General features: G+C 39.4%; 1 protein-coding gene across 1 annotated transcript in view; it reads left to right on the forward strand.

Annotated features, from left to right (window-relative positions):
• Positions 1-10,890: 10,890 nt before the first annotated feature.
• grk3 (G protein-coupled receptor kinase 3) overlaps positions 10,891-27,831 on the forward strand; it is a 70,678-nt gene continuing 53,737 nt past the window's right edge. Inside the window, exon 1 of the mRNA XM_058412267.1 lies at positions 10,891-13,114. Coding sequence (XP_058268250.1) covers positions 13,002-13,114 — 113 coding nt within the window. The 5' untranslated portion in view covers positions 10,891-13,001. The remainder of the gene's footprint in view (positions 13,115-27,831) is intronic.

Consider the following 27,831-nt stretch of genomic DNA (forward strand, 5'->3'; position numbering starts at 1 on the left):
ACCCTTGCAAGTCACTCAGGTTTGCTGACTGTGAAGTGGTTGGACGCTTTATGTCTCGGGAAGCCTTCATGTCTGTCACCTTCTGGCTCTCCCTTTTAGTTATGCTGTCATAGCTAGTCTTGCCGGAGTCCCTGACTGCACTTTATACATAATCTTACATTGTCTTAAACATCACATCACAGAATCATACTTAATATCTTTCTCCTTCTCTCTCTGTCTTTCTCTGTCGAGCTATACACCCCACTCCTGAGCTCCCAGTGTTTGCCAGTTTCCATTGTGACCACTGCCCTATCCCTGGTCGGAGTCTCGTCACTTGGTGGTGCCCATTGATGCTATGGATGGATCTTTGTGGACCAGGAGACAGCCATGGACAGAGCCACTTGGGGACTTTCACACCATCACAGATCTGCCATTTCATCTGTCAGCTTGTGACAGCAAAGAATTAGTGTCTATAATGACCTTAGAAACTACACTGACCTAATAGTTCCTCATGGGCCACTGATTTCTGTTGTAGAAAGGACATTAATCAGCTACAGTTACGTTATTTACTGTTTAGTGTCACCCAAATGAGGATGGGTTCCCTTCTGAGCCTGGTTCCTCTCAAGGTTTCTTCCTTATTCCATCCCAGGGAGTTTTTCCTTGCCACCGTCGCCACAGGCTTGCTCATTAGGGATAAAATAGGGATAAAATAGTTTTATAATTAAATTTAATAATTTTATTCTTATTTCGAGTTATTTAGATATTGTTTATTTTCATTTTCCCCCTCCCCTTTCTCTGTTTTTCTTCTTTTGTAAAGCTGCTTTGAGACAATGTTCATTGTAAAAGGCGCTATACAAAATAAATTGAATTGAATTGAATTGAAGGGCCCAGAAGTGGCAGCTTAGTGGTTCTACAGCCTGAACCTCGACCTTCTGATCAACAACCTAGAGCCTTAACCACTTGAGCTACCACTGAAGAATTTTTGCATATCCCAGCTTATTAGCAACCTGGGGTCAGGGCACAGGGTCAGCCATGGTACAGCATCCTTGGAACAGGTAGGGTTAAAAGCCTTGCTCAGCAATGGTAGCTTGGCAGTTCAGAGGCTTGAACCTTGACCTTCTGATCATTTACCCAGCCTTACCTTACCCACTGAAACCACTTCCCTACGATGACCTTTACAGTGTTCCATGGCACATTGAATTTTTTGTAAATTTTTTTAATTCTTTCGATGATCATCGGAGTCTTTCTTCCCTCTATTATGGATAGAATACCATTATGGACATTTACGCCGCACGCTGCACTGGCAAAGCAAACAGCATTGAGCTTCTTCCCTCAGGCAATTAGGTATCTCAACAGAGAACTGAACTGAGCTGGGCATGGACACACACACACACAACTGAGATCTGATCTCAATAGAGAAACTGAACTGTGCTGGACACGGACACACACACACACAACTGAGAACTGTGTTCTCAACAGAGAAACTGAACTGTGCTGGACACAGACACACACACAACTGAGATCTGATCTCAACAGAGAAACTAAACTGTGCTAGACACGGACACACACAACACACAACTGTGGTCTTAACAGAGAACTGAACTGTGCTGGACACGGACACACACACACAACACACACACACAACAGAGAACTGCTCTCAACATAGAACTGTACTGTGCTGGACACAGACACACAAAATTGTCCTGTTTGCACACATAGGTCACGTTACATTACACTTTACATTGATCGTGTTTACATGTAACTTTTATATTTGCACTCACTGTCAACACTATTCGTTTTCACAGTCTGCATTATATGTCCTGTTTGTCTGCACTGTCTTGTCATGACATCCTGTGCACTTCTGTTGTATGTCTAGTTTCTAAAGATTGCACATTAAGTATAGTTAGCTTTATCTCTATGTTTATCTCCATGTATGTCTGCATCACCTGTACTTTGTCTTTGTTGTGTGTAGCACCTTTGGTCTAGGAGGAACGTTGTTTCATTTAACTGTGTACTGCATCAGCTATATATGGTTGAAGTGACAATAAAGCTTCTTTGACAATATATGCTTGCTTCCTGTTTCACAAATATATACTAAAAATACCATTAACAGCCAGTAGGTGGCCCCATAATCACATATATAACAGAAGAGTACCATAGTAGATGCAAAACACAATAAATGGCAGCACACTCCCCACATGGCAAAATTGTTTTCTGTCACTATTCTTCTATAACTAAAATAATAGTTCAGAACACCATTCAAGTTGTATCTGACAGAAGAACAATAACATCTGCCACCGGTCTGTCTTTACAGTTCCTTGCTTGTTGACCTTTACTTCCACCTTATGAACTTTAGAATCCTTGCCTGGGAATTTGTTCACAAAGAGTCCAAAAAGGTTATTCGTTTCTTTGCACTTTGAGCAAAACCACATCACCGATATTATCCTTAGGGTTTGTATAAATCCATTTCCTGCAGTTTTGTAAGGAAGATAAGTATTCTCCTCACCATAGTTTCCAAAAGGCATTTGCCAAAAAATGCACGTGTTTCTATTGCTTTTCATACAGAACATGTGCATCAAAATTCCGTAACGGTGCTGGCAGGGCATTCAACTTCTGGGTTAAAAGCATAGCTGGTGTAAGAATCTGGGAGAATGTCGGTCTGTTCACACAGGTTTTAAAGATCTTGTGTTCATAATAGCCATGACTACTGCCATCTGTGTACTCAAGACCTCATGAGTCAGATGAGTCATCCTGAAGTTGGTAGCAAAGCATCCAGAATGTGCCTAGGTACTCTAATGCAGGGTTCCCCAACCTTTTTTGTACCATGGACCAGTTTGATGAGGACAATTTTTCCGAGGCCGGGGGTGGGGTGGGGGTTGATAAGGGGAGCTCTCTAGTGATATTTGTTTTTGGGTCATTAGCTTGCGGATTTATGCCGAGTTCATACTACACGGTTTTCAAAGTTCACGGTTATTTTCACACTGCATGACTATCTGGGATAGCATTCAGTCCCTGCTGTGTTCAGACTACACGATGGATCAGTGACAGGAGGTTACACACTGCATGACTTCACAATAGGAAGAATCACAGACAACTCTGTCTGGTCCGCAAACTGCGTTTCACAACCAAACGCACGCGATAAGTCACAAAGAAATAACCCAAGATCACGAGAGATCTCACACGAGACTGTGAATGGTACTCCGCAAAAAAAACTGAAATCGAAATCTAGCCCGAATGATTTTTAATCTAGCCCCGAATGTTTTATCCCGAATTTTGCCGGAGTGTAGAGGAGTTAAGTAAATATTGATCGGTTTAGTTGAGCACTGCTGCCGGTTACTGTACGCGATTTTGACTGACATCTCTCTCCGCGAGCACACACACACACGTAAGGTGTGTTTGACTTGAAGCGGCGCTGCAAAGACCGATCGGTGTATGACGCCAAAATACCGCGAGAGTGTGCGCTCGAATATGCTCTAGAACCGCTCTCGCGATACTTTAATGTAAACACCTATCGGTCTGCGCAGCGCCTCTTTAAGTCGAACACAATTCACAAACACAGATTCATAAACACACACCTATACGCACTCACACACCACGTGACTACAGCCCTTGAGCGCGACAGCAATAAAAAAACTGTTTGCATCAGTGTAACTGTACTTTTTTGTTTGCCAGATATTTGACACACTTCTGTTTTCCTTTTCTCAGTATTCGGAGTGTGATGCAGAAGTACTTGGAAGAGAGAGATGAGCTCACCTTTGACAAAATCTTCAACCAGAAGATTGGTAAGTGTGCATTTAATTTGCTAGCAATAAATTATTCAAAATGTTTCTCATAACCTTTATCACATCTCGGTTTAAGGTTCACTTATTGAATGGCTCTAAGATAAGTTGCTTTGGGAATTCCACTTGGAATGTGAAAGGATATTTAAATAACTGTTAAACATTTGAGTTTTTTATTTAGTTGAGATCTTATGTTTATTGTGACCTAATGTAGGGCTGCACAATTAATCAATTTTCTAATTACAATTATAGATGCCATGATTATGTAATCGTTCAAAGCTGCGATTACAAAAAAAATCTACTTACATTATTCTGCGTGCTTAAGGGGAGTTTATTGCATGTTACGTTGTGAGAGGCGAATAAAGACTTTTAATTGGCCTAATAGTCTGTAGGCGTGTCCTTATCAACGCCCTGATTATCCGCTTGCAAATGTCTATCTCGTCATGTTAATTTCGCGAACATGTTCGCTAACAAAGAAACATCAGTTAGTTTTCAAGTGTTGCTGAGAAGAATCAAGAATTAGAACCGAAAAAACATGACTTTTGACTGACATCTATCTGTACACACACGCCAAAATACAGCGAGAATGTGCGCTCGAATATGCTCTAGAACCGCTCTCACGATACTGTAATGTCGGTCTGCACAGTGCCGCTTTCACACCACGTGACTAAAATACCTTACAGCCCTTAAGAACCTTTTAAATGATTTAGTTTGTTCTCCTGAGACTGTAGGAGCTATAGAAATAATGTTTATAGCTTGGCCCTGTTCTCTTGAGTCTGTAAGAATCATTTAAGAAAGAGGTTCAGTCCTTTCTCATTAGACTGTAGGAGCCATACATATGTAATTCTAGGCTTAGTTCTGTTCTCTGGAGTCTGTAGGAATTGTTTTAAAAAACAAAAACAATTTAGTCCGTTCATCCAGAGACTGTAGGAGCCATAGATATGTACATTTAGGCTTAGTCCTGTTCTCTGGAGTCTGTAGGAATTGTTAAATACAATTTAGTCCCTTCATAAAGAGATTGTAGAAGCAGAGGCTTAGTCCATTCTCTTTTTGTCTGTAGGAATTGTGTAAAAACAATTTAGTCCATTCGTCCAGAGACTGTAGGAGATAGAAAGTATTGGGACTGATGTTGCTGCAAAAATTGTGAATTCTTGACTGGGTGCTATTTCAGTAGCCACTATTTTATTTTTTGAAGAAAATATTCTAACGAATTCGACATTTGCACAAGTGTGACACTGACAATCTACATCGAGAGATCAGTGCAGAAAAGGCAAGAGTTCGAGCACTAGCTGAACAACTGCAAAAGGCAAAGGAAAGACTCTTAAATGATAATGACAAGTTGTTAAAGCTGCTTTCCAAACAACTGGAATCAAAAGACTGTTCCAGATGAAAAACACCTCTCATAAGATCCAGCAGCAAGGTAGAGAAAGAGTCACTCTACCTAGTCAAAGGCATTAAGAAGACTGAGGATGAGCAACATCATTATCTGCTAGGAGAAAGTGATAGCAGATCAACTGGGAGCCCTGTTGACAATGATGTCGAACCTGAGACATATGGTCATGTCACCACGGAAAATATAAAGACTTAGACTTGCTCCAATAATAGTCAAAAACTGAAGATCTGAAAGTGAAGTGGACAACGAGAAGGAATATGAGGAAGGAGGTGAGAGACGAACCCGCAATGTAAAAAAAAACAGTTAAGAAATATGTTCCCTGTAAAACATACCAGCCAGCCTCACCAGAGCAAGTGGACAAGTGGTCGAAGGAATTGCCAGATGTATACAAACAACCACGAAAATCTGGCAAGTTTCGCATCACTTGCAGATATTCTATACCTTGCACCCACTAGACGGAGTTAAGATACTTAATGTCAACGTAAGGGACAGTGATCAAAAAAGATTAATGGAAAATGTTGAAACCAGAGTAGGTGACTCTCAAGAAAACATTGAGGCAGGATGGGAAGCTGTAAAAACCTTCTGGTTTGAACTGAATCCTGCAGAAGTTAATTGGGCTAAAATTACCTCATGCATGCAGAAGACAGGAGAAAGTGTTGCAGAGTTTGAAGAACTCTTTAGACAAACCTGGCTAGAGCATGCCGGTTTAAATGACAGTGAGGATCTGGACAAGGTTACCAGTATGCCTTTGAAGACTGCATGTGTTAATGGTCTAAAACCAGAAATTTCGAAAGCTCTTAAAATCAGATGCAATTATTGCAACAAAGAAGGACATTGGGCTCATGAATGCAAATTTTCCCATCAGAGAACAGTCCCAGAAGTGGATTTAAATCAGTTACAGGCTACTGTAAACAGACTGGTTAAGGAGCTCAAGAACATGCGTAACTCCTTGCCTGCTATTTATCGCCAAGCCACTCAGCAAATTTGGCATGGTCTGAAAAATAAGATGTATTTTGGTCAGGAGGTGCATCATCACCAAGGTGAAATTAGTGATCAGGTAATGATTTCAGGTAATCATTTAGGCATGATTTACTTAAAATCTTTTCTTTGGAAGATACATTCCCTTTTTCTCTTGTGTGTGATTGCAGGTGATCCAGTGTTTCAAAGGAAGAGCAAGGACATTCAACGCTTGGACCCTACTGCACTGGCCACCAAGAAGGACATGCCGGAACATCCACATAACACAGCAACATCCACCACTTCCACCAGATCGCAACGTCGAAATAAAAAAAATGGACTCAAGCATTCAAGAGGATTTATACTTCATCATGAACTTTTATTCTATTGTCTTAAGTAATGGAGCCTGTATACAGAATGCTGTATTCATGATTAATGAAAAGTTTAATTTGTGATCAAAAATGATCAAAGGGGGGATTGAAGGATTTTGTATCTAGTTCTTGCATGTATGATCAACATACATGCAAGAACTACCCACCTGTAATTAGCATAACCAAATGGCTCAAGCAATCAACTGGTGGCCCTTCCATTCTGTCCTTTGTAATGTTTCCAGTAGGAGGTCCTAATGGTATCTGTCTATTGTCTGAAGACCTTTTGTTACCAAGTATAAGTCTGATCACACAGACAGTATCTTTGGGTTAAGATACTTTGAAGACCAACCAGCTAACATCTCTGTTGAAGACCCACTACACTGCTACCTTCATTAAATTCTTCTCCCCACAAGAACTCTGGTCAAGCTTACTTATTTTATATATTAGAGAAATCTAATACAGTGGTGAGCCACCCAAACTACTGCTTAGCCAAATACAGCAAAATCTAACAAAACTGATGTTATGAATGTAAGACTATCAGGTTCTGTCAGTGAAGAATCTGACTGCATCCCTTTCAATATCTATTTAATCTCTAAGGAGCTCATACATATCAACAGCTAAGACAGCTGCACATACACTATATTGCCAAAAGTATTCGCTCACCCATCCAAATAATCAGAATCAGGTGTTCCAATCACTTCCATGGCCACAGGTGTATAAAATCAAGCACCTAGGCATGCAGACTGTTTTTACAAACATTTGTGAAAGAATGGGTCGCTCTCAGGAGCTCAGTGAATTCCAGCGTGGAACTGTGATAGGATGCCACCTGTGCAACAAATCCAGTCGTGAAATTTCCTCACTCCTAAATATTCCACAGTCAACTGTCAGCTGTATTATAAGAACGTGGAAGTGTTTGGGAACGACAGCAACTCAGCCACGAAGTGGTAGGCCACGTAAACTGATGGAGCGGGGTCAGCGGATGCTGAGGCGCATAGTGAGAAGAGGTCGCCAACTTTCTGCAGTCAATCGCTACAGACCTCCAAACTTCATGTGGCCTTCAGATTAGCTCAAGAACAGTGCGCAGAGAGCTTCATGGAATGGATTTCCATGGCCGAGCAGCTGCATCCAAGCCATACATCACCAAGTGCAATGCAAGTGCATGTCGGATGCAGTGGTGTAAAGCATGCCGCCGCTGGACTCTAGAGCAGTGGAGACGCGTTCTCTGGAGTGACGAATCGCGCTTCTCCATCTGGCAATCTGATGGACGAGTCTGGGTTTGGCGGTTGCCAGGAGAACGGTACTTGTCTGACTGCATTGTGCCAAGTGTAAAGTTTGGTGGAGGGGGGATTATGGTGTGGTTGTTTTTCAGGAGCTGGGCTTGGCCCCTTAGTTCCAGTGAAAGGAACTCTGAATGCTTCAGCATGCCAAGACATTTTGGACAATTCCATGCTCCCAACTTTGTGGGAACAGTTTGGAGCTGGCCCCTTCCTCTTCCAACATGACTGTGCACCAGTGCACAAAGCAAGGTCCATAAAGACATGGATGACAGAGTCTGGTGTGGATGAACTTGACTGGCCTGCACAGAGTCCTGACCTCAACCCGATAGAACACCTTTGGGATGAATTAGAGCAGAGACTGAGAGCCAGGCCTTCTCGTCCAACATCAGTGTGTGACCTCACAAATGCGCTTCTGGAAGAATGGTCAAAAATTCCCATAAACACACTCCTAAACCTTGCGGACAGCCTTCCCAGAAGAGTTGATGCTGTTATAGCTGCAAAGGGTGGACCGACGTCATATTGAACCCTATGGATTAGGAATGGGATGTCACTTAAGTTCATATGCGAGTCAAGGCAGGTGAGCGAATACTTTTGGCAATATAGTGTAACTCATGCCGAGGTACTGTGTGGGCAGGCTTGGGTGGTAGCTTAGACTTGCCCATTATAAATCCATTGGCCTGCGAAGTCAATTGCTCTTACATAAGCCACATGTTCTATCGCTACTGTTGAAGCATCAGAAAAGAAACACAATTCTTAGCTAAGTGTGGCCAATGTCTCCCTGCCATACCCTTACTAAGTCTTGACTGCCCCAATTAAATGAGGTGAATCTGGATACAAAGAGGCAATGTGCCTATCACTGTTACATTCAAGACACTTTATCTGAGCTTTGCAATCTCTGGCTACATGTTGAGTGGAGCCATAGCACCATATCTTATTGTCTGTGAGAAATGTCATGCGCTCCTCTGTTGGTTTAGCCCTGAAGCACCTGCATTTCATCAGAGGGTGGGGCTTTTTATGTATTGGACATTGTCACTAGACAAGACTTTTTCCTTATTTCATCAGCTTCTTGTTAGGCAAAAGCTACTTTTACACAGGCAGTTATGTTTTTTTTTTTTTAAGTAATTCATTGATGGTTACAAATCCAATTACAGATTAGCACATTTTTCAACACAAGATTTCAGCACAATTGGCCTTTTGGTTATTGAGAAACAGCTGTTTCATCTTAACTCTACCCATTTTTACTAGTTATGTTCCAAACTGCATATCACCTCAGAATCCTTTGTCATACATCCATTTCTAGTGTTGTAAAATTCCATGTGAGCATTCATAATGTACAGCTGTTTTAATAAACCAGCTCCACCCCACCCAGCATCATCAAAACTCCAAAAACAGATTTCAGCTTACAGGATGGATGATCATGTCCTAAACTTTGCACAAGTCCTCTTTTCCTGTATTGGCCTTTCAAGTTTCATCTGTATGCATAAGCCTTTCTTGTTAGGCTTGACTGCCATGACAAAGTTTAAAGTTAAAATATGTTTATCCATAATGAGCAGGCTTGAGGCAACAATGACAAGGAAAAACTCCCTGAGAGGATATGAGGAAGAAACTGGAGAGTGTGATTATAAATACTGTTCTTTCTCCAGCTGTATATAGTCAAGTGGAGCTGTGTAACAAGGAGCTTTTGAGCAACCTATAAATCAACTTATAAAGCTGCCTCCATAGTCTCCAAGTGGATCTATCCACAGCAGTCCTATATATCTCAAGGTAGTCCATGTGGTCCATCCTCAGCAGCAGTGAGTACCACTTAGTGATGAGACTCTTTCCAGAAGCAGGGCATCAGGATGGATTGGGCAGGTCTGGAGAGAAGAAGTGGCCCCACTAAAAACCTGGAACACTGGGAGTTCAAGAGTAGCATTTATAGCTCGAAGGACCCTCCAGATCTGCTCTTGGCCTAAGAAAAACTATTTATAAAAAGCTTGACTAAACAAATATGTTTTTAGCCTGGACCGAAACCTTGACACTGACTCAGAATCGAAGTAGTCATGGTGGATCATAAATAATGTGAGTGTAGCTTTCTTATGCTCATACTGGAAACTCCAGATAGTAAGGCATTAGAATAATTCAGTCCAATAATCCATCCTAGAGGTAACAAAAACATGAACTAGTATTTCTGCATCATGTAGTGACATTATATTTATTTTCTTAGCAATATAATTGTAAGATGAAAGAAGGTTACACTAGTGATATTATCGTCATAAGCTTCAAATGAAAGACTTGAGTCAATAATCACACCAAGGTCTTTTATTGCTGCACATGATGAAACAGAAAGGCCATCCTGATTACTCTGTAATATGGTCCAGGTACAAGCACAAGATAAATGTATTGATCACAATGTGAAACTTGGGCTATTGTGCCACAATCGAGCCTCTTGAATTGGGTCTCTTTATGTGCCTAAGTAGGTTGGGCAATATTTCGTTTTTCATCCAAATTTGGTGTTTCTGTGACTTATGGTCTTTGTTCTCAAGACAGTTTTACTGGAGAAACAGAATTCTAATAATTATTTATATCTTACAAAAAATCCTGATAACAGTATGGTTCCAGCACTTTGTTTCTCTTGACCCCTAAGAATAAATATTAAATAAATATAATATAAAGTATAATAATAAGAATAAAACGAACAAAACCAAGACTTTCAGCACCTTAAGCCTTGACCCATAATAATGGTTATCCACTTGTGTGCGGTGACTGTGCTATAAATGGACTTCCTGCATTGGACCGAATAAACCATCAGAGGGCGTCACGTAACCACAATCCAAAATCCCCACCATGAACAAACGCTGTAACGTCATTAAAAGATAATAACCTGAAAAGCTACAAGTAAAAAGTAAAAACCCCAGTAAAATAGTACAAGAATATTTGCTCTTAATATACTTGAGTTGATTTTTTAATCAGCGAATACCTAAATAATACAATGTGTAGTTTAAAATGTAACTTGTATCTGTGGGGGCACAAGCCATTTCTTTTAGGTTCACGCATGTGAATTAGACTCTTCACATTCCACTTTGCGCGGTGATCCAGTTCGTGTTTTTTGCGGCGCTTTTACACTTAGAGGAAGTACAGCTCCTGAACAGCTTCTGCTGCAACAGGAGAAAATCTACTTCACAGCGAACTGTGGTTGCTCATATAACTTAGCAAATAAGTATTTGCATAGTTATTTATATAGTTTCCTCGGAACGAAGATATCCAGGGGCATTTTTAAACAACTCTTTATATTCAAACCGTTTGCGAACCTTTGGGTCATTTCAGATTGAGGATTTTGTGAACTATGCTGGACGGCCGCGAACAGTTTGAAGCCTTTTTCAGCAACTGAAATGCGGATGCGTTGTGCTAACAGCTGAGTCGGGGACTTCAAGATGAGAAGCAAGAACACCAAGAGTCTCTTTACTTTCTAGCGAACTTGCAAAAGCTGGATGTGTGTCAGTGTGAGGTCTTTTTTTTTTTAAACAGTGGAGGTTTTGCTCTTGAAACAATCTAACAGCGTCGGCATGAATATTTAGTGTAGCTAACTGTCTAGCGAGCTAAGTGGCGGTTATCGTGTTTTTTTGGATAACCAGCTAAGTGAGTTAGCCATGAAAATGAAGTTCCGCAAGAGTTAGCTTTGTGGTTTGCAAAGGTTTGTTCGCCAAAAGCCAGCCGCATTTATAATCCATCATTAAAACCGTTGTAGGGTCGTTTTACATATGCTGACACCAAACGGTTTGGAAGCAAACTGTAGCAGCTAGAAGTTTTATTTAGTCGTGTTAATAATTCGTGGGAGTCGCAAATCGAGCTAACATCGAGCTAATTTCCTTTCGAGCGCCCCCTCACCCTTTTGCCAGGTAGTCACTCGTAAAGCAATAATATAAAACCGTGTAATTAGTTTCCCACTGTGTAGCATACAGTCAAACAGATTCGTTATACTGTTTGCTGTGGTAGATTTTGCATAAGGGCGAAAATGTTGGGGCCGTAAACTTCTGGCTACAATTTGACACTGCGTATTCTAAACTATTTGCTCGGCATCCTGTAAGATTAAACTGTTTTCGTAAATATAGCGCTATCTCGTAAAACGGGATAAACTCAGTTGTTACAGTTGACGGCACCTTTCTCTGTAGTCGAGCAAAAATGGAGGAGCGGTAGCTGCCTTTTATAGTATAGATGGAGCTGTTATCTAGTGCTGTATTTGAGAAAATATTGTTAAAGCCTCGGCAGTGATAAATAACTAGATAAACAACCAGCCCACACGCCTGTTTGGCTAGCTTTCGGAGCCGGATATAGTGAGCTAACGTGTTAACCAGCTCGTCGATAGCCATTATTTTATCTTGTCAACAAGGTCTGGTCGGTAAACCCGTAGAAATCGACCGTTTGGTTCTTCTTCGCCCGAGAGCAGCTCTGGGAAAAGAGAAGTGTGTGTGTAATACACGCGTCGTTTAGCTGGTAAAATACCTATTTAGGTTGTTTCGAAATTCAGACAAAATAACGTTAGCCAGCTATCAGTCGTCGCCCATTTTCATATTTTTCTAACTCCTTTTAAATGCTGTTTGGTTCTTTGCCAGTTGAACTATAAACACGGGAATTAAATATACAGGTACGGGTCTTATAGTTGCTATTTTAAAGTGTGCGTTATTTTACAGATATTCTAATTAGTTTTTATTTAAAGCAAATCGTATGTTAAAGAGCACTGCACGGTTTACGACTTGCTTACCCGGGCTAGCTGGATTAGCCAGCTAACAGTGTTTTGATGTGTGAATTTACGTTTGCCCACTTGGCTCGATTTTGACAGTCTTAACCAGCAGGTGGGTTCTCGCAATACGCTCACTGCAAGTGGTGGGGGGGCTGAAAGGGGAAAAAATAATAAAATAAAAAAAAATATTACTGTAAGGTAGGATTGGATTGTTTGCACTTGCGTTCACGCTGCAGTTTTTGCAATTAGTAACCCATCGCAGATCAACATTGCCGCTCGCAGTAGAGACTCTCTTTCCCCTCTTTGCATGAATCTTGTGTTATTTTTTACAATGCCTGTTTTTTGAACCTCGGCAAATCGAGAGGAAGAAAACGGAAGGGCTTGATCGATGCTCGCCCTGGACTACCGCACTGTCACCGTTCTGTTGGCTTTGTGTTGATTACCCTGCTGTCTTTCGTGATTTCTTTGTCCCTGTAACATTCCCGCGGCTGTTTCTACATCGATTCGATTGAACCACTGTTGAAGATGGCGGACCTAGAGGCAGTTCTCGCGGATGTCAGCTATTTGATGGCGATGGAGAAGAGCAAATCGACTCCAGCGGCCCGAGCAAGCAAGAAGATTATTCTCCCTGAACCCAGGTAACGGAGATCAACGAGACATTTGCGTGCAGTGGCTCAAATGTACTTCTTTTTCTTACTTTTTTGCTGTTTGTGTCAGCATGGTGACTTGTCAGGTGGCTTCGTTAATCTCAGGATCACAGCACAATAAGCAGATCATTCAACCTGTTAGCTTACATTAGGCAATTGGTTACCAAGCCAAAAGGTCTAATCTATGCTAAGTCCATGCAAATGAATAAGGAGAGCAGTCAAAACCTGAAACAGCTCACCTGAGTACCATAATAAACCATCATTAATCTTTGATAACTTCATTAGTTTTTATGCACACTTGTGCACATGTGTGTAGGACACATTATTGTCCAAAAAGGAAATGGTGGAAATGTGTTTATGAACAGAATAAAACCTTTTTCCAGTAGTTATTCATATAATTTGAGATTGTGATCATGTAGGTTTTCCAAGGGTGTAGTGTGTGTGTGTATGTATATATGCATACACACACCCACACACATGTTATAATAATGCTAATTAATAATTTAATCTGTCAAGAATCAGGTTAACATGTAGTTACCCCCCTTTTGTATCCCTGTTAAAAAGTTTAAAAAACATCTCAGAAAACCTTTGTTATACATATTTACAGCATGGCCATCCTTTTTAAATTTGTGCATCTCATTAGAAATGTTTGTATCAGACTGCAGCCATAATGCAGCCATATGACCAAAAAAGGTTTTCAGTCTTACTCAAGGGCCCAATAGTTTGGGCTTTGAAGCATTAGGATCCTTGAATCCTTAAACTGTAGCCTATGTCCTCTATTACTGAGCCACCCCTATCCATGAGTCAGTAGTATATTAATTTTAGAAGGCCTGTAGAAGCAAACATGAGAATAGCATTTATTTCTAGTGTGCTCTTAAGGAAGTGGTTAAAATGTCACACAAACTGAATAGTACAGTTGAGACTCATTAATACAAACATAACTGGCATACAAGGGTGGCAGTTCATTACAATATACTAAATTAATGTGAACTCCCCAATTTGAAAATCTCAGTTTGTATTTGAGGCAAGACATGTGTTTTTGAAATACTGAATTTGGGGCAAAGTCTGAAGGGTTGCATTACATGGTGAAAAATAGTCTTGAATTATTTTTTTTAAATTTATTATTATTTTTTTTATTTTACTAATATAAAAATGTGCCAGGTTTTTCTTTGGAAAAATGGACTGATTGAGAGCTTTGAGCTTTTCTCCAAGGCATCAATCCACTTCACTGAAAAGCCTGGCATATTTTCAAAATTGGGGAGTTCACATTAATTTTTGTACAGATAGAAATTTACCCTACATTGGTTGATCTCATGACAATCAGAGCAAATATTTTGATAGAATTCAAGGCTGAAATGTCAAACTTCATGATGCTGTTTATGCAGTGTGTCCAAATAGTAATGGCATTAAAAGGTATGCGGTATATACAAGTATTTGTTTTAATATACAGATATTATAGTACATTGTATACTAGTATATAGTATAGTACATTGTTAATTCAATACCTTTGATTACACAGGTAATTGATTTAAGGAGGAAAATATTTCACTCACTGCAGTTAGCTGGCTTGCTTGTTACTAAGAAAAGATAAACATGGAGGCATCCGTGCCCCCCCCTTTTTTAGGCCAAATTCCCATAGGCAACGTAATTCTGAGCTCTGACTTCCCACTTCTGAGGTAAGTCAAATGCAAGTCAAATATTTTTTACGTCACATGATAACAGCAGTATTTTAATGATGAATAATGTGCATTACAAAGTAGTATGGTTTGACATGCTTATATAATTGAGGGGATTGTACTGAATTGAACAGTTCAATATGTGGTAGTGTTATGGTGCTTATAAAGAGACTTGTACTTGCCTGTTATGTTGAAAGATACATTTAGTGGTGCCATTAAAATTAATAGAATGTTAATACTACCTTTTGGGGGAAAAAAAACCCTGAACACTAAAAATGGAGCATTCAAACTTGTATCATATTGGTGGAATCAGGCAGACTCCCAACCATGTTGTTGTCTTGGTGAAATACTAAATATAAGTGATATATTCAGCAACATAAAATGACTGGCTAAAACTGATCAACAAAACTGATGATATTGATAAAACCTTTTGGATGATTTTCAGCTCTTGATTGCCTGCATGGCTCTTTGCTAGATATAAAGAGTATGAGGAAGCTGGAAAAAGCCCTCTAAATGCCACCACCTGTCATTGGCAACATGAAATATCGATTTGAAGTCTGTCTGTCTGTCCATCCATGTGTCCACCTATCAGAGAGCTCTCCTACTATAGCAGTGCATACTCTGACATTAAAAATTCTAACTGCTCTATTTAGGAGTGAATCTTGAAAATTTTTTCTGAAATAATCAACTTTGATTATAGTCAGTGATGATGCATATTTATTGTCATCTGATGGGCAAAACGGACATTTGCATGATATTAACAAGTGCAAGGAGACATAGACATGATGGCTACTTCGCATGCTTTGTGCACTCAAGCTGCACATGGTGTAAGGAAAAGTGTGGGCGATTGTCATCTGCCTTGTTGCTTTTAGGTTTTTTTTGGTGCTTTGCTGCTCTTCCCTTCTGCATCTGTCCATCAGCCCCTCCTCTCTTCCCTGTAGGAAACATTTTAGCTGCCAGCTGAAGTGCAGTAAAGAAACCAAATAATAGCAAAACATCTGTAAATAGAGATTATATTAAATGACAATGTGGTGTATACAGATATCACAATCTGTATATAGATATCACAATAAATAATAATAATAATCATGATGCATCCTGTAGCCAAGGTATGCTATGGTGTAAACATTAGTGATGTACATCTTTTGACCATACCAGCCACTACTAGTTGAAATAGTCTGGAAACAGTTGATGCTTCAGAGTTATGAGCTAATGTTCTTTTTCAAACATTTGCTTTGGTACCTCAATGGGGATATCCTGATGCCTCAATTGCCAGACAAGCTTATCTTGAAGAGTAAGGCCAATCATAGACAATCAGACTGATCTGCTTGCCAGATCATAGAATGCTGCAATGTGGGTTTCCTCACACCAAACCTATAAAACTTTACAAAGGTATGTGGCAATGACCAAATCATTGCAGTGCAAATATTCCCTAAAACCAGGCCCAGGTTGTGGAATGAGTATACTAGGTGATGGGAGGCTGTAGTCGCTTTTGGGAATAGGTTAAGATGATATAATCGAGTGTTAGGTAATGGTCTACCCAAGTGAGATGCAGCCCATGACAAATTGTTGGTCAAATTTAAGTTCACAGGATGAGTAGTGGGCAGAGAGCTTTCAGTTCCTGCGCTGACAATGCAATCAGCTGGCACAACAGTGTTGTATTGATAACTTTGTGGTTGAACGTAGGATTAAGTCAAAACCTCCTGTTGGCCTGTTGGTTTACTGACAGATCATGGATGTTCCTAAATTACTGATGTAGCCAGTGCCAGCAGTAATGTCATTTTCAGTAAACATACTTTCACTAACTCATGCAGCAGGTCTTCCAGCATCATAGTCAAATCCCATGCAGTGAACAAAGATCTAGATATTCAGCAAACCCCTCTTGTGAATTAGCAAATAAGGGGGTGTTTGCTCACTGTCTTGTTCTCAAAACCTAGGTGACAAGCTGAAATGGCAGCCTAATATACCTTAATAGTAGCTTTGTTCTTATCCAGCAGTTCCTGTAGGAATGATCATGAGAATGGGACACAGCTGAGCCCAAGGCCATGCACAATTCCTCAAATATGCCATTTGCTATCATATACTGATCTCATTGATGCTTCTGCATTATAAATAATTGACTATAACATTATCTGTGTTTAGATTTAACCTCTTATGGGCCCAGCCCAGAGGCCTTCTGGTCAAGGGTGAAATATTTCTGTCTGTGATGGAAAATCTCTATGTACCAGCAGGAGCCATGGGAGGCTGAAATGTACTTGGATGATGTCCAGGGGCTGTCAGAATGATTTTGTGCCCCCAATCTCACAGATCCAGTGGCAGAAACTCTTATAAAATGGTCTACGGACACTTGTGTACTAGCACCTCCACCCAGTTCTGATTCTGCTGTGTTTTCTTTTGATGGAAAGAGATCCATTTCCACGTAACCTCTAAACTGCTAATAGGCAAGCCTTTTCTTCAATGTGGAGCTTCCAGTCTCTGTAATTTGGATTTACTCTGGATAGCAAATCAGAGCTGCAGACATTAGTAGTTCTCAGTGAGAGGAACTCTGAGCTGCTCTGCAAAGTTAGTTTGTGTGCCAATGTGTGCAGATGGCAGGAGCATAGTCCCCCTCTTTAAAGTGACTGCATTGGTGTTCTGCGATGCAGGTCACTGACATGGTGACATGGTGGTGAGCATGTTGTATCCATCCTGGTGGAAGCAATTCAAAATATACAGACAGCCTGACAGGGTGGCTTCAAAAATCGATGCCATCAGACTCTGAGGTAAACACTGAATCTCACCACCTCTACCCTATGAAAGTGAAATGGGCACAACTGATAAGCCTGCATTGTGTCTGGGGGTAGGTATGCTCTGAATGCGAGTTCATGGGCATCCCATTCCAAGGAGGGTTCAGCAATAGCTTTCCAGAAAAAAAACGCAGTCCACAGTTTAGTCTATCCAGCGGAAGGCACACAAATACTGATGAAATACATAATTGGCTCCCCATCAAAGCAAAATTAACATTGGCCAGTGTGTGTGACATCAAATTGGGTTTTAAAGACTGTAACCAAACATGTGTTCTAGTCTAGAGTAACTAAAGATGGGACCAGTGAGTGATTTTCTGGTGACTAAAGCTCCAAGCAGAAGTGGAGCTTAATGAGTCAAGTCCAGAGGGCAGAAGGAGTCAAAATGACTGGTATCTTGGGAGTGTAGTGCAGCACAGATGGTTAGGTGTGCTCTTGTCCTGTAGGTTTAGATGATGTATGCTGTGTACATAGTACAATCAGGGATTCCAGCAAGACACCTGTGACAGCAAAACTAAAATGGCTGTCGACACATTCTTCTTAGTGCAGTGTAGTGTGGTAGCTAGCTGGCTAAAGCTACTATTTGGAGAAGGGTAGCTGTGAGCAGATAAGTGTTCTTTTATGAGCTGAGGTGGTAACTCACTCTGTGAACAGTTAGGTAACCCACCAGCTTTGATCATTGACTGAGCGATGCTTCTGAGGGTGAGAAGCAGTTTTTTGACTGACCAGATGATGTTGCACACAGGATTATAAAGCAGAAGCAAGTCATGCCACTGAGATGTCACTTCTGCCAGCCTGCACTAGCTGATGTAATGGAATAATGACAAAGGACATGCCTTTTCTGTCAAATCAATTTTATTTATATAACTCTTGAACAATGGAAGTTGTTACAAAGTAGATTTTCAACAATCCAGATATCGATTTAGGTCCCTAATGAACAAGACCGTAGCAGCAGAGGCAAGGATGATGGAAAACCTTGACAGGAATCGGAATCAGAAGGGTAGCCATTCTCTTTTGTGATACCAGATAATAGTATTGTGAATCATTACTTAACTTTACACAACTGTATGCTATAAAATTAATGTATCTTCAGTGCAACATCAGGGCCGTTATTGATTTTTAGGTTTTTTGCTTTAATCCTATAGCATCCAAGGGAAGTTATCTACTGACTAATAGATGGGATAAATGGTTTTCAGTGCAATCTTTGTTGTTCAAGTGAAACCATCCCCAGCATTCTTTCAGGTGTTTGTTTGGTACAGCAAACGTATGACCTGCAACTTTTATTGAAGCAGTCATGGTACATCATAATAGACCAAAAGTTTGCATAATTAGAAAGCTTACTTATAGTTGCCTCTTGCCCTAATAGAAGTAATTCTGTTTCATGGTAATAAAATAGGAGAACGTTGTTCTACATCTACTGATGAGCCTCCAGACCATCACAGAGAGTTTAATAGGAGAACTCTCAAAGGGCTCTGACTTTTCTGTATACTGTTTTTTTTATGCAGAAAGCTTTTAAATCTCCTATATTTGCTAGTCTAGCTTTAATGCTTCTTGCAAAATTCTGCATTATACCTGGCTTATATTTTATGCATGACTTTAATACATGTGCAATGGAAATCTGAGAGCCATACTTATTTGTGACATTTATGTTCATCTGCAGGATTAAAAGTGACATCCTTTAGATGGCAAAGTGGAGCAAAATCATCCATTTTCCATCAGGTTTCCAAGTAGAATTGTAAAATGTTTGACCTTACATTTAAAAGTATTTAATAACCTAGATTCAGAAGACATGTATGTGAGATGGACCTAACAAGGCTATAGATGATGTTTTTAAAATTCAATCACAAACCATAGTTGATGAACCAGATTTGGTGCTCAGTATCTGTTTATAGTCATACATAAGAATAAGATTTGAGATCTTATTTACTTCCTCCACTATTTATGTTGATATGATTATGGTTGACTCATACTTCTGTATTATAATGTGTATTTGTGTCTTTGTATCGTGACCAAGAGGGTGGATCATATGTAAACATGGCATGCAGTGACCTGCTAGCACGCAGTCCTCCCATGAGTTAACAGTGTGTTGTGTTTGTTGAATGCTAATTGGTTGGCTGGAGGGCATGTCCAGTTGAGAATTTAGAAATGGTTTGAGGCGTTGGAGTGGTGAGTTTAAAAGAACACAAGCAGGTTTTACTCCTGTAGTCCTGTTACTCCTCATGAGTTAACTTCCCACATGATAACATGATGACGTTTTGTGTAATGGATTTAGTTACAGGAAACTACAAAGTAATATTATGTTATCCCTTGGCTGCCCCTTGTTCGGGGCCACCACAGTGGCTCATCCGATCCGCATATTTTTATTTTGGCACAGGTTTTACGCCGGATGCTCTTCCTGACGCAACATTTTATCCAGGTTTGGGACTGGCACTGAGAATTAACCCCTCAGTGGCTGGGCTGGTTCTTTGCCTGGGAATAAAACCTGGGCTGTGAGAGCACGGGATCTTGCCAATGGACCACCGGGGATCAAAGTAATATTGTTCATATAGTGTAAATATATAATATTTATATATAATATCAGACAATTAATTCTGCTGGATTGCTCAGTTTATATCATCTTCTAATTGATTCTCAGTAAACACACAGTGTAGATTATGTAAATCACAGAAACTTAATAAAAATAAAACATCGTAATTAACGAGAGTGAATTATGGTTTTAAATTCTAGTTAAATTAAGTGTTTGATACAAAAAATGCCCATAATGCTGAATACGAACCGGATGATGCTTTTAGTCAGAATTCATGTGATTTTATAATTGTTCATGTGCAGCTTATTTTTTTTTCAAGCACTTTTCTAAGCATATTTATGTCTGGGGTGCTCTGATTGATCGGTCGGCAATCATAATCGGCTGATAATTGCTTTGGGAAGTTTGATCAGCGGTCTCTATAATGGCTGATCTAGAACAGCCGATCAGATGATGCAATTTTTTTTTTTTTGTGCGCTGCTAAAGTGGCTTCACCGGTCTGGCAATTCTACATAGTGTGTGAAGTTCGCTAGTGCTAAGAGAGAGCGGGAGAGTTCATCAACTCAAGCGCCACTCACTCCACGCTTGCACACACACACACACACCTGAGCATATTCCAGTGTGTGCTGGAATATGCTCTAGAACTGCTCCCGCGATACTGTAATGTCGCACACCTATCGGTCTGCACAGTGCCGCTTTCACACCACGTGACTAAAATACCTTACAGCCCTTGAGCGTGACACCAATTTAAAAAACGGTCAGAAAACACAACAATCTTATTATTCAGATAAAAGTCTAACTTCTAATATTTAATGTTAACACAGTTGATAAAAGTCGGCTAACAAATGTATGTTGTCTGAAAAAGGAGGCCCACTGTCTTTGATTCTGAAAACCCCTGACATAAGACCCTTTAGAATATTATTCCATACCCAATATGTACAAAAGCCTTAAATTAAATAAGCCTAAAGAAAAATCTAAATAAAATATAAACTGTTAAAGCACTAAGACATTACAGTCTGAACATCACGACTTTCTATTATTCAACTAATGCAGTATTTAAGTAAAATACAGACATGACTTAGGTGAACAATGGGCCAGAACAGACAGCCCCTGATGATTTCAAATCCTAGAAATGCCCCCGAGTTATACCACAGTGTTAACACGTACACAGACTTATGAAGGACAACATAACAGCAGTTAATTTCTAGTTAGACTCTGTTTGTTCTGTCTGTTATTTTATTTATTTTTATATAATCTACAGGAAAGTTGTATTTGTCCACCTCTAAGCTGTTCCCAATTACTGACCAAGCACAGGCTGCTATGTTTTAAGTTGACATGTTGCACATGTTGCTTGCCAACAAGTACAGTTATCAATTCATGATATTCCTCTTCTTGTAATTTTAATACTTTACTTTACATTGTTGTTAAATATAGTTTACTAAATAATGCTATATGATAAGGTTTGAAATAGACCCTGTAATTAGTATCGGTCGATGCAGCTTCTAGTGATCGGTGATCGGCCACAAAAATCCTGATCGGAGCACCCCTATTTATGGCTACATTATTTTCTCTTGTATTACGCATACAGTGAAACATTGAACTCTTGTAGTTTTTTCCACTTTTCTTTGCTGAATTAAAACTGGTGCCCTTCAAGTGGCTGTGCCTCCTGGAGGACATAATCATTTTATCTGCAAGTATGAATACTACTGCTTGTGCAAGCATCCACACACATCTCCAGGTTGCAGAGTTATAAATCGGCCTTAAAGGAGAATTCCACTTTCAGAACAAAAATCTACAAATAATTTCCTTACCCCCTTCGTCATCCAAGATGTTCATGTCATGTCTTTGTTCAGTCGTAAAGAAATGTTGTTTTTTTGAGGAAAACATTTCAGGATTTTTCTTCATATAGTGGACTTCAGTAGTGTCTGAGTTTAAATTTCCAAAATGCAGTTTAAATGCAGATTCAAAGAGCTCTAAATGATCCCAGCTTAGGAAGTAAGGTCTTATCTACTGAAGCGATTGATCATTTTCTTCAAAAAAAATAAATATAATTTTTATACTTTTTAACCACAAAAGCTCGTCTAGCACTGGCTCTGGGAAGCATGTCCTCGACACTGCGTACTATGTAATCACATCGAAAGATCATGCATGACTTAGTTGGAACTACAGACCCAGTGTTTACAAAGCGAATGTGCAAAGACCAAGGAAGTGTAAATAAGTCGCATGCACTTTACTAACAAAAAGATAGAAGGAGAATGTCTGGGTGTGTTGATATCCAGGTGCAGAGTGAGCAAGCACAGCTTCAATCGCTCAGGATTTTTTAAAGGGAATTTTTGAGCAGTCGCGTCATTTCCAAGCGGATATAATCTTTTATTCAAGATCCAAAGAACTTTATTAATCCCGGGGGAAACTGCTTAAATGTTTTTTTTTTTTTTTTTTTTTTAAAAAAAAGGTAAATTAAAAAAGAGCATCCAAAACAGGCTGGACAATAGGTTTAAAACGATTTCACATCCAGGGTACACTAGGGCTGCACAATTAATCGATTTTCTAATCGCAATTACGATTACAGAGTCCACGATTACATAATCGTTCAAAGCTGCGATTACAAAAAAAAAAACTACTTACATTATTCTGCGTGCTTAAGGGGTGTTTATTGCATGTTACATTGTGAGAGGCGAATAAAGACTTTTAATTGGCCTAATAGTCTGTAGGTGTGTCTTTATCAATGCCCCGATTATCCACTTGCGCATGTCTATCTCGTCATGTTAATTTAAAAAAACATCAGATAGTTTGCAAAATGTTGCTGAGAAGAATGAAGAATTAGAACCAAAAAGACATGACTTTTGACTGACATCTCTCTCGCAATACTTTAATGTCATACACCTATCGGTCTGCACAGCGCCACTTTCACACCACGTGACTAAAATACCTTACAGCCCTTAAGCGGAACAGCAATAAAAACAAAAATGGTCAGGAAACACAACAATGTTATTATTGAGATAATAGCCTATTATTAGCCAATATCTTTGAATTTTTAATGTTAACACAGTTGATAAAAGTAAAAGCTAACAAATGTATGTTGTGTATGTTATGTAGGTTCATTGTCTTTGATTCTGAAAACCCCTGACATATAGGACCCTTTCGAATATTATTATTCAACTAATGCAGTATTTAAGTTAAAATACATACATGGCTTAGGTGAACAATGGGCCAGAACAGACTCCATCACTCGGCTGTTCTGTCAATAGAAAAAGGAATTCTCAGCACTATAAATACTCATATGGTAATTGACCATTTTGCTCAAGTCAAGTCTCTGAGATATTCTCTGATGATTCCACTCTCAAAGAAATAGGATAGATAAAAAAAATATTCATATATTATAAAATATGGCTTGCAATTGCTTCAAGCAATGATATAACACTATTCAAAACACCATTTAATGTAAATTGTGATAATCCTAATTAATAATTGTAATTACAATTTCAAGGGTCTAATTGACTATTATTATTTTGTCATAATCGTGCAGCATTTTAAACAAAAAAACGGACACAGCCTGTTTCAGATGCTTTTTTAAAATTTGCCTTAATTTAACGCTCATACCTTAATTTACCTATTATTTCTTCATCCTTGGATCTAAGAGAGATATTATTATGGAACATCTAAAATACCACATTAAATATAAGAATCATTTCAATCAATCAATTCTACTGTCAATCTCTTAACTATCATTGCTGACATTTAAAATATTATCCAATTAGACATTATACAATTAGAATATTATTCAGTATTACTAACTGAAATACCAATGCTACATTAATTTTGTTTGTCGTGTGTATGCCAGGTGGATATTTTTTGGCATGTGGAATCGACTCCAAAGCTTTCTGGTTGTTTCTTGAATTTTGCTGCCTGGAATCAGTGAACCCACTCTTTTCGGATCTACTTTTATGAGAACTGAAAGTAGGATTGTGACTTGTAAGATACTATCATATGTTATCATATGTGATTTGATATGTAAGACTATAGCTAGCTTATTGAAGTGCGACACCACATGCTGAATTTGCTTCATGACCTGAATTGTAAATTGAAATGAGATAATGCTCATCAAATAGACTAGTCATTGAAAATCCATGGAGTTGTCATATCATGAAATTTTGTTTTCTGATTAAAAGATAACTGATAACTATGACCATTGCCCCATTGACTCATAGAACTCCAAAAGTACATTTTACACACACACATATATACATACATACAGCTCTGGAAAAAAAGAGACCACTGCCCAATCTCCAGATTTGAACCCTATTGAAAACCTCTGGAATGTCATCAAGAGGAAGATGGATGATCACAAACCATCAAGCAAAGCTGAGCTGTTTGCAAAAAGAGTGGTATAAATTTCCCCAACAGCAATGTGAGAAACTGGTGGAGATCATGGAGCCAAAACGCATGCAAATCAGGGTTATTCCACCAAATACTGATTTCTTAATGTTATTTAGCCAAAGCATTAACACAATTTGTTTACAAATTATTTGCATTTTGTTTTATTTGAGTTATTAAAGCTCTGCAAATACTGCATGATCTTGGGTTATTTTGATGTGTTGTCATTTCCTTTAAATATACTCTCTAAATAACAATAGTTATATTTTGAATTTAGAAGTATTGTCAGCAGTTCACAAAAAATGAAACAAAACTGTTCATCTCACCAATACATGCACCTGTAAGAAAAAAACATAAACTGATTATTTTGCAGTGGTCTCTTATTTTTTCCAGAGCTATGCCACAATACTCAATATAATATTGATCTGTCCGGTATGACCTCCATGGTTCAATACGCGTATGTGCATCGCGTTATTTACGTTTTTTCGTTGAAATAAATTCGCTGAACCGCCTGTACTGTATGTCTTCACGCTGAGACAGACACACCTCCCCATGAGTAAATATCCAATCAATGAGTGCTGAAGTTAGGGGCGCTTAAACATGCTTGCGATGTTGGTGTCAGATTTCACAATCTAACCATGGCGAGAACAGAAGCGAGACAGAAAAACGAGGAAGCAGCGCTGTCTTTCAAATCTGTGGTGTGGGAGCATTTCGGATTTGTTGTTGACCATGATGCCGATGAAACAAAAATGGTAAACAAAAAATGACTGTGTGCAAGCACTTTTACACACGAGTTACATACGCAAATGGAAATACTTCCTGCATGACCGCACATCTGTAGCTCCATCACCCTGTGATATCACTGTGTGGAAGCAGGATGGCAGAGCAGGTAACACAGGCATCCAAAAAGCAACAGTCCCTAGCTGATTCCTTCCAGTGACTGGTTCAGAGAAAGACAAAAAAAATAACCAATGCAGTAGGGGTGTTCATTGCCAAAGATTTGCAGCCGTTTTTGGTGATGTGGGCTTTCGACACCTTATGAAAGTGCTCCACCCGCAATACACACTACCGACACGTCCTTTATTTTTATTTATTTATTTTTTTTCAGCACCGAGGTCATTCCCAATCTGTACGAAAAGACGCGCAACAACATCGAAAACGAATTGGCTAAAGCACAAAGCCTTGCTCTAACAGATAGCTGGACCTCACGGGCAACTGAGTTATCTCATGGTGACTATTCATTACATAGCGGATTGGAAAAAAAAGCGCCGTACTTCAAACTAGGGATGCCACAATACTCAATATAATATTGAACCGTTCAGTATGACCTCCACGGTTCAATACGCATATGTGAACCATGGTTTTTCGGTTTTTTTTTCTTTAAAACAATAGTAAGTCTGCGTTTAAAAAAAAAAAAAAAAAAAAAAAAAAAAAAAATTGGTATTTTTTTTTCTTTTCTTCATGCGCTCTATTACTCTCTGTACCTCCTGTGTGTGTTTGCCTGCGCTGTATGTCTACGTGCTGAGACAGACACGCCTCCCCACGAGTAAATATCCAAGCATTGAGCACTAAAGGGGCGGTAACCATGCTTGTGATGCTGGTGTCAGATTTCACTCTAACCCTGGAGAGCGGTGAAGTGAGAGAAACACGAGGAAGCGGCGCCGTGATTCAGATCTGTGGTCTGGGGACATTTGTTGTTGACCATGATGGCGATGAAACAAAAACGGTAAACAAAAAATGACTGTGTTTAAGCAGTGTTAGACACGAGTTAGATACGGACATGGAAATACTTTCAACATGACCACACATCTACAGCTCCATCACCCCGCGATATCACTGTGTGGAAGCGGTAGCCTTTTCTCCCGACCTCTATGAAAATACGCGCAAAAAAATTGAAAACGCTTTGGTTAAAGCACAAACACGGAGAGTAACAGAGAGTTCTCACAGTGACTGGTCATTACAGAGGGGATTGGGAAATAAAGAGCGCCGCCCAAACCCGTCTCCTGTAATAAAGTTATATAAGCACTAATTTTTATACCTCACTATTTTCAGTACACTTTCATTGTGTTAGTCGATTTTTGCATTTAAGTAAAATAAAGAGAATTGCAACTAAAACCCGTTTTTTTTTTCTTAACATACATACTGTTCCTGTCACCTAAACAAAGAATAATGGAAAAAAACCTTTAATTTGCCAAGCCAACCGAACCAAAAACCCTGGGTAAAAACTGTATTGTTGCATCCTTACTTCAAACCCATCTCCTGTAAGAAAGTCATACAAGTGCTAATTTGTAAGAAGAGTTTACCCATGCTGCAAATATTGTGCATGCAATTCATAAAGTTGACGTGCTGTGAGCTGCCGGTGTTCATTTTTTATATATCTTTATTTTTCATATCTCACTATTTTCAGTACACTATGAATGTGTACAAGTTGATTTTTGCATTTAAGTAAAATAAAGAGAATTGCAACTAAAACCTTTTTCCCCCTTCTTAACATCTTACTGTTCCTGTCACCTAAGTAAAGAATAATGAAAATAACCCAAAAATTTCATTTGCCAAGCCATCAGAACCGAACCGAAAACCGTGGTTAAAAAAATCGAGGTACATATTGAACTGTGGGTTGACTGTATTGTTGCATCCCTTATATGTGTGTGTGTGTGTGTGTGTGTATGTGTGTGTATATATATGTATATATGTATATATAAATATAATATACTACTCACAAAAAGTTAAGGATATTTGGCTTATGGTTGAAATTTATGGAAAATATAAAAAGTTCACGCTACAGTGATATATCATGAAAGTAGGGCATTTAAGTAGAAATTAGAAAAGAAATTAGGCCTGTGGTGTTCATGCAGGGGCACAATGACTGGATTAATGATGTTATTCAGGTAGTATTGGCTTGTCATTGTATCATTCACAAGATGTAGGGCAGTTCTGTATTGAGTAGACACACTTGCCCAGACTGTAACACCACCACAACAGTGGCTGATACATAGCGCTCTCCTTGACGTCTCCAACATCATTGGTGGCCTTCATTTCTGCTCAATGTGAATCGACTTTCGACTTTCATCAGAGAACAGCACTGAGGCCCACTGGTACCTCGTCCAGCGTAAATGCTCCCTGGCCCGACGCCTGTGCCCAGTGGTGTGGTTAGGTACCCCTGCAGGTCGTCTTGCAAGCAGACCACACTGATGTAAACGGTTTTGCATGGTCTGACGTGGAACTTGGGTGCCTCTCACCTCCCTTAAATGTGCCTGGAGTTGAGTGGCATTCATCATCCGGTTCCGCAGGGCACTGTTCACAATGAAGCGGTCATCAACGTGGGATGTGGCCAAAGGACGTCCACTCCTA

Source organism: Hemibagrus wyckioides, linkage group LG16, assembly GCF_019097595.1.
Source record: "Hemibagrus wyckioides isolate EC202008001 linkage group LG16, SWU_Hwy_1.0, whole genome shotgun sequence".
NCBI classification, from domain to species: Eukaryota; Metazoa; Chordata; class Actinopteri; order Siluriformes; family Bagridae; genus Hemibagrus; species Hemibagrus wyckioides.